Below are 8,437 nucleotides of genomic sequence, written 5' to 3'. Positions count from 1 at the left end.
GGGGAGCTGCTCTCTACGACGTCACACACACAGAGAGGGAGAGAGGGAGACCTATAGTAGGAGTCCAGGAAGGTGGCTGTCCTCACACACTGGGCTGAGGAGAGTCAACAACCAGCTGTACCTGACAGGCCAAGTGAGTGTTGTGCAGCAGAGGTACAGTAGGTGAGCTGGGGAGACGATGAGGTGCTGATTTCAACTCCGTCTGCTGAAGAGGATACCTCCCCACACTGACCAAACCAGGCAGCTTTCTGACTGAGGGGACTTTTAACTCTCTCCAAGGACTTTACCCCAGGAGTGTGTGACTGAAAAGAGCAAGTTGTGAGAGGTGAGGTGTGTGTTTGGAGTGTGTGTACCACTGGAAGTGTGTGTGTGAGGTGTGTGTGTGTGTGTATCGACCATGGACCAGCCAGCCAGCAGCTGCATGCGGAGCACCCACCCGAGCAGCCCTATCTGGGGGTGCGTTCGGACCCCCCACCCTGGCGCGGGTCTCCAGTCGCCCTACCAGCAGAACCCTTTCTCCCTGCACCAGAAGCCTGAGTTCCTGGCCTACACAGACTTCTCCTCCTCCTGCCTGGTGCCCCCCCCACACGCAGCCTACCCCCGTGACGACAGACTCTACCCAGAGCCCCCCCACGCCCCTGTGGGGTACCAGAGGTCCGACTGGCAGTACCCACCCTGTGAGCCCCGGGGCCGGGGGACAGAAGGGGCGTGTCCGGCTGCCCCTGTGGCCGTAGGAGGAGGGGTGGGTGTTGGGGGGGAGATGGACAGCGCCGCTGGGGGGGACAGGATGCCAGGGGCAGTGCCCGGGTGTCTGGAGGGGGACTACTCACCACAGAGCATGGCATCGGCCGACACAGAGAAGAAGACCTCCAAAAGGAAGAGGGATGTGACAGGTGAGTTGACGTGATACAGTCCAGCAGGATGGGATGGGGTGTGTTGTCTCAATGCCATGATGAAAAACACATGGATATCCATCATAGTGTGCTAGTTATGTAAATACAGTATCATACAGAGACCGGTATCAAGATTTGACACAAGCACACCAATTTCTACAGTCTCCTCTTCTCCTCTCAATCCATTCAACTATGCAAATATGGGGGAAACTATTTCAAATATGGTATACTTTACAGTTGACATTTTGCATATTTCTATAAACCACAAAACGATATGATATTATAGGATGAAAGTCAAACTAGACTTCCTCAAGTGCAGCCATGGGTTAGGGTTACCTTCACTGATGCCCCTGTGTCATTGCTGGCGGTGGAATAAACGTTCTATATCAGTTTCCTGATGAGGAAAGTGTTGACAGATAGGTATGCAGGGGGTGACAACACTTTAAAGAAACACAGTCTACCAGTTGCATCCTCCTATTGTCCTGGGGCTCTTCAAATGCAGACATAGGCTTGTGTCACATCCAACTGTTCATCGCCTCTCTGCGTATCCTTTCAAATATACCATTGTTTTGTTGGGACACGACCACTTTCAGGGTACTGCCAGTACTTCATCAAATCAAATGTTTGTCAGCAAAAACATTTGTGGCGTCACACATTCTGAGGATGTGATATGAGGGCTCTGCCCACCACAGCAGATTTAACGCGCTTAGGAAATATCTTTCCTTTCCTCCCATGTACACTTTTCGATTTTGATTATTGGGTTGAATTTCAGGATGATTAACAATAATATTACCCTATCAAAGACCGGCAGTGTTTTTGTGTCTTGCTGCAAGGAAAGACACCTAATCCTGAAGACTTAGGGTCAGTAATGATATCATGGCAAAAATAGTTTCTGACGCAACATATTTCACTGTGAAAAACAGAGGGGTTCACTGTGAAAAAACGTAGGGAGCTGACTGTTAAGGGCTTCAACTCAAAAATCCTCAGAACCTCGTATTAGAGCTTGATCTATCAAACGTTTTGGTAGATGAAATATTGAAAAGTTGAAATGTTTTGGTATTTTAAATCCTCCAAATTCAATAAAGTTGTTTATTGAATTATTCCCCCTTATCACATTTCACTTGATAGGAGGAAATTCAAGCAAATTTTACGGTAATTGATATCCATGAAGTGCTAATTTCTAAAAGTCACAAGGCTTTAATGAGCAGCAGTTTGAGTTAATGGCCCTGGGAAATGTTTATATTTATCTAACAGCGATAGACGTGTTATTGAAATACTCCTGATTTCATGCTAAACTGAAAGGGAGGAAAAATAAAAGCCAAGCTCTCTGTTTTAAAGCACATCTGGAACAGGCATTAAATTCAGATCTCAGCCATGCTATGGAAACCAATCTACTCACTCTAACCTCTGTAGAATAGGGGGAAATGTCTGCTGATAAATGTATTACCCCATCGGTATTCAGGTGACTCTCTCGGCAGGACACCAGCATAGCCAAAAGAAATGTGGAGCAACGCTCGCCCGAGGAAAATCACGCAAGGGCCTTGGAGAAATGTTTCGATAAACGTAAAACGCGTCTAAAATGGAATCTCTTTCTCTCGGGGGCAACAGACACAGACCTTGAGGCCTTTAATTGGGGGGGATCTAGATTTTCCCCCTTTTCTTGGGTTACCTTATTGTGGCCCTCACTCACTCACTCCAGTGAAAACACGCCAAACCACGTCTGGTAAAATCACTTGCCTGGGACCCACCAGCCCCACTTTTACATTCTTCTCCATTGACATGATCCTGTCGTTAAGCTGTAACAGAATACTCTACTGAGCACGTGCAACTGGGTTGACCACGGGCATAGGCTCCAGGTTCGAGAGAGACGGCCATTCAGACCTGTGTTGCATACATTGACATTAGGTGGGGAAAATACCCTGAAGGCATTTTCACAGTGTTTCAGTGTGTACGGTTCTATATTGATATGGAAATTAGGTTCACCTTCATTCATAGTTTTGAAAGGTTAAATCGATACCGATGTACAGGTCATTGAATTTCATTGTCATATCAGTGCTATTCATTCAAGGTTGACTTTGTTAACGTTTTATGAGTAATATATTGACAAACTACTAATTGTTCATTAATGGATTTTAAATCAGTAAATAAACAGTTAAACTCAATGTGATGTATCCACTCAAATCAGACACTAAGAGAGAGTTTTGAATTGTGGGTAGGAAAATGTATATCCTATAATCAAATCTATTATATTCAAACGTGATGAAAAACAAGGTGGATTTAAATATATTGACAGCAAATATGAGCACATTATAACATATTATATTTACCTTTTTAATACAGGTCTCCATTAACCAAACAAATGCTGCTAAATCTATTATCAACAATACATGAATGATTTATGTAAATTTGCCTAATCTGCCTAATATTATTTAATAACTACTTTTGGTGAGAAATTAATTAACCTATTATCACACTCATATAAACAAATAACACACAACTTAGTTTTACAATGAATCAGGAACCTTTTGGCGAACCTATTTCTGTTCAAACAAATTCTGTCACATATTTTTACACATCAACTTATCATGCCAATAATGTAAGTGTCATTTCCATATGGGGTTTCAGTTTAAAAAGCAATAACCTAATAATAACCTAACAGCAGGCATTGTTAATTAAGACAAACTACTTTTGCACCCTCACCTCCGAAATACCAAATGCTGTTTGTTTTGCGGAGTCCTGCTGGGTGCAGGAGGTGCTTTCCCACTAGTTTACGGGCTCTAGCTGTGCAGGATATTTACTGGGGGCTGTTTAGTTAAAGCTGGTGTGTGTGTGTGTGTGTGTGTGTGTGTGTGTGTGCGTGTGTGTGTGTGTGTGTGTGTGTGTGTGTGTGTGTGCGTGTGTGTGTGTGTGTGTGTGTGTGTGTGTGTGCATGTGTGTGTGTGTATGTGTGTGTGTGTGTGCCCTGCCAGGTGTTCAGCTAGCTAGCTAAACCTGCTCTCACGTAAGCTATACAACACCACACCACACCAGACCAGACCAGACCAGACCAGACCAGACCAGCACACTTACTACATGTTGTCTTTAATGGGGCTTTAATTATGATAATTAGACTTTATATAGGGCACAGGTACCTGACCATGTAGCTTTCTCGATGGCACACACACACACACACACACACACACACACACACACACACACACACACACACACACACACACGCACACACACACACAGTCTGGATCTACCCAGCCCAATCACATCTGGAACAGGCACTGCAGTCCATTTCACAGTCTGGCTGTGCGCTCTGGCAAGCACGACGCAGAACTTCTCACTTTGACAAATTAGAACCATTTTCTCTGGATTACATCAGCACCTTGTGTCCCTACCAATGCACAATTATTACCCTGCAATCATTCCATTTCATATAGAGGAGACTTTTTGAAGAAAGAAAATACTGAATATAGGAATATTTACTAATAAGCACCATATCCCCTGCCATATGGTCTATCAAACGTATTTACCCTAAACAGTAACAGTAAGCAAATAAACAAATACAGTATAATAATTATTATAATACGTATTATAATACACATTTGACTAATATACACAGTGTGAATAGCATTTACGTCATTTTTTAATGATTTTAAACACTGTGTTTTGGATGTTTTCCGTTGTAAGCGGGTGTGTGCTGTCAGGTAGTGTGTGAGTTACTGTGTCGTGGCCTTCAGCCTCCCGTCCAGCCCTGGGGAAGCCGCGCCGGAGACACATACGTTTGAGCCGGACACATCCCCGCCTTTGTTCTTTTGTTAGAGGCTTTAACGATGTTCCGCTGCATTCCTGCCTAACTCAAGCCCTCTGTGGCCTGGTTTGGTGGCCCCTGTACAGACCACAGCCTGAAGGGCTAGGGCATGGTCAGATAGATGCTCTCTCTCTCTCTCTCTCTCTGGGGTGAATGTGACTGAGGCCAGGGTGGTCTCCTCCTGAGTGTGGTGGTCTCTTTAATAGTGTACGTAATTAGCTAAACTCCCTCTTTGGGGGTGTGCTTTGTTGGTCTATGAGGTCTTCATAATACAGTATGTGCCCAAGGCAGGTCTCAAAACTTATTTACATACAAGCTAGTCAACATACACAAGTCTAAATCCAATTGTTAACTGATAACCATGTTAATACAAGCTGGGCCTAGGCTGTGTAACTATACATCTGCTGGTATACATAGGGGAGTGTGCAGAGAAAACAATGTCATTTCTCAACATCCTTGGAACATCATGTCAAAACAAAAAAGACCAGGTCGGCGCTTAAATTTCACCGCTGACATTCTTCTTCTCCTCCTTCAGAGATCCAGGACTCGAGCTTCAAGGTCGACTCCAACTGCAAGGCGAGGAAAGAGCGTACAGCGTTCACCAAGGAGCAACTACGGGAGCTGGAGGCGGAGTTCACCCACCATAACTACCTGACCAGACTGCGTCGCTACGAGATCGCCGTCAACCTGGACCTCACCGAGAGACAGGTAAATCACACGCTCTGGACCAAAACACGGATGTACACCCACCATCATAAACTACTGTCATAAACTGTCACATGAAAATGTCAGCGGTCTGCCGGCAGGTATGCTAGCCTGTGTCTCTCAAAGGGATAAGAAAGGGTAGATGACCAAAAAAAATACAAGGTATTTCTAGCAAAGAGTTTGTTAAATGGATTTAATATGAACAACGTACTGGTGTCTAGGAAGTTAGACCTATACTCAGGCGTTGTCAGTGGGCAGCAGAGGTACAGAGAGGGGGAGACATGAGCACACATGAGGAGACATTACAACATAGCAGTGTCCGGTGGGAACGCACGGTTAGACTCCATGAGACAGGCCTTACATTTGTCCAGACCCGGGGTTGGAAGCTCCTCAGCCCAGCCCAGCCCAGCCCAGCCCCTGTCCCATCTCCTCCTAACGAGGCCGTAGTCTCTGGGTGACCGCACATAGCCTGCCTGGCCTGCCTGCTCCTCGATGACTTTCCCAGGCCTCTGAGCTACACTGAGCCAGCCAGGTCCCAGCCCTACTCAGGGCTCTAGATCCCTCTGCAACTACTGGCCTGATCTCTTTCCGATGTCATCCTACATAATCTTGGCAGACTGCCGTTCTATCAGTCACCAGTGGCACACAGAAATCGTTCAAGAGGGGGACATTTTATAAAAATAGTGTGGGAACAGATTAATCTGTGTTAGTGTTTCCGTGGGGAATGCTGAGAGGGATGCACAGAGGTCAAGCACGGCCCTCCCCAGAGCCTGTAGGCCCGGTTGACACAGCATGGTGGCGGACTACTCTCTGAGGAGATTATGTCATACGTCATTTCACAACAGTGTGGTGATTTTGTGAAATTATCCATTGAATATCATGGCGAAGAACTACAGCACAGCCAGCCACATATGATTGTGTTGGACTGCCATGGGGCTTCTAGTTGTGAGCCAAGCACTGTGAGACTGCACAGTCGCACCTTGAAAGCTCAAATAAGCACGCACCAGAGTAATGTACGACACTGCTATGAAATTACTGTATGTGGTGTAATTCTGCTGGCTAAATACTTCCAAGTTGTACTGAAACAAAAAAGTACAACCATTATCTATCATTATAACAGGGTTAAATTGAATAAATGTGTCCATCAAATTTAAATACGACATGGCTCACATTACAGTACGGTACAGCACGTTAAAAAGTATAAACAAGAATGAGAACGATTTAATTGTCAGCTGTTGGGGCTGATGGGGCTGCTGATGAAGGCTACATGCTACTGTAGTTAAAGTAGCCTGTTTGTGTCCTGCAGGTCAAGGTCTGGTTCCAGAACAGAAGGATGAAGTGGAAGAGAGTGAAGGGAGGACAACCTGCCTCCCCCAACGACCTGGAGACAGACGACATAGACTCTGCTGCCTCTCCGAGCTCAGAGTGAACCAACAACAACCACAACAACAACAACAACAACAACAACAACAACAACAACAACTGGACACCCATACAGAACAGAACAAAACGCCGTCCCCTGGCATCCTTGGACAGTTGGCTGCAGGGACAGAGCCTTTCAGTGGACTGGCTATAGGCTCTGCAGTGTTTCATATATTGTAAATACTAGAATGGTCTGCTGTCAAAACCCACATCTCTCACTTTCATACGCAGAATGAGAAATACAGTGTTTGACCCGGCTCCCAGAGCACTAGAGTGGAGTCTTGGCAACGATGGTATCAATGACTCTCTGCAGACCAAATGTTGCAGAGTAATCACCCAGTCCATACAACAGCATTTAGCCCTGTGATGACATGTCAGGCATCTGATTTTATTGTGTTTGAGAGCGTCACCTCGGTTTCACATATTGTAATCATGGCCTTTTGATGCTTGACTACAGCCACCTGCAAAGACTCAAACCGTTTCAGTATTGCCAAACCATAAGTGCCTCGAAATCTGATTTTTTTTTTTTTTTTTTTTAAGTTGTCTTGTCAGGTTTTCCTAGAATATACTTTGTCTGTCAAACAAGTTTTTTTTTTGTTGTATTTTTTCGTACTTCTCTTTTCTACATTTGAATGGTATTGATAAAACACAGATGTTGCCTATAGAAATCTGCAAAAATGAATAAATCATAAAAAAATGAGAAGGGTACCTTGATAATTTCTTCCAACCAGCACTAATGACTTCTGAAGTGACCGTACGTGGTGTTCTTGGCTTGGACCTGGACAGTCAATGCTTTGGCATTTAGATAGACTGCCTGGTCAGAAGACCATGACAACTGTCTAGAAGTCTGGAAAAAAATGCACACTTTCAATTTGCGGTCAACTCGTATGTTTGGTTAGAGTCCAGTGTTGCTGTGGATGAATTTTAGTGATGAGTCGACTATCTATCACCCTCTTGGTGTGTGTGTCCTCCTGGCACACTGCCACAGGTGAAGACATACATTTGTGTGTGTGTGTGTGTGTGTGTGTGTGTGTGTGTGTGTATGTGTATGTGTGTGTGTGTGTGTGTGTGTGTGTGTGTGTGTGTATGTGTATGTGTGTATGTGTGTGTGTGTGTGTGTGTGTGTGTGTGTGTGTGTGTGTGTGTGTGTGTGTGTGTGTGTGTGTGTGTGTGTGTTGGAGAGAGAGAGAGGGAGAGAGAGAGAGAGAGAGAGAGAGAGAGAGAGAGAGAGGGAGAGAGAGAGGGAGAGAGAGAGAGAGAGAGAGAGAGAGAGAGAGAGAGAAATCCCTCTCATATGGACCTGGCCTAATAATCTTCATTATTACCTCATGTGGTTAAGGTGGAGATGGGGGATATCCCCCAAGTGAGATCTGATTAGACTCATTTACGCCCACACACATCTGCTCTATAGCAGAATAATCCTTTAGGATGTTTTCATACTGGAAATTGGTCTGCTTTCCCCAAATGACAACAAACCATAAGCTGATCATTGTGATTGAGGTAAATTGATCTGGCATGCACTGACAAGGGCATAAGTGGATCAGAGAGAGAGAGGAAGAGCGAGAGAGAGAGGGAGAGAGAGAGAGGGGGAGAGAGAGAGAAAGAGCGAGAGTATCAT

The 8,437-nt window shown here is 45.0% G+C and overlaps 1 protein-coding gene across 1 annotated transcript; it reads left to right on the top strand.

Annotated features, from left to right (window-relative positions):
* Positions 1 to 380: 380 nt before the first annotated feature.
* meox1 (mesenchyme homeobox 1) lies at positions 381 to 7,350 on the top strand. The gene is made up of 3 exons (XM_083687242.1): positions 381 to 893; positions 5,228 to 5,400; positions 6,704 to 7,350. Exons 1-3 carry the CDS (start codon positions 398 to 400, stop codon positions 6,824 to 6,826), a joined length of 792 nt encoding a protein of 263 aa, XP_083543368.1. The 5' UTR covers positions 381 to 397; the 3' UTR covers positions 6,827 to 7,350.
* Positions 7,351 to 8,437: the final 1,087 nt, after the last annotated feature.

The sequence above is a fragment of the Argentina silus genome (genome assembly GCF_951799395.1).
Source record: "Argentina silus genome assembly, chromosome: 16".
Lineage (NCBI taxonomy): Eukaryota > Metazoa > Chordata > Actinopteri > Argentiniformes > Argentinidae > Argentina > Argentina silus.
This window is presented reverse-complemented; position numbering and strand designations above follow the sequence as displayed.

Coding starts and splice junctions, on each gene's coding strand:
- meox1 (XM_083687242.1), top strand. CDS start 398: ATGGACCAGCCAGCCAGCAGCTGCATGCGGAGCACCCACCCGAGCAGC. Junction 894..5,227: donor AAGGAAGAGGGATGTGACAG/GTGAGTTGACGT, acceptor CTCCTCCTTCAG/AGATCCAGGACTCGAGCTTC. Junction 5,401..6,703: donor TGGACCTCACCGAGAGACAG/GTAAATCACACG, acceptor TGTGTCCTGCAG/GTCAAGGTCTGGTTCCAGAA.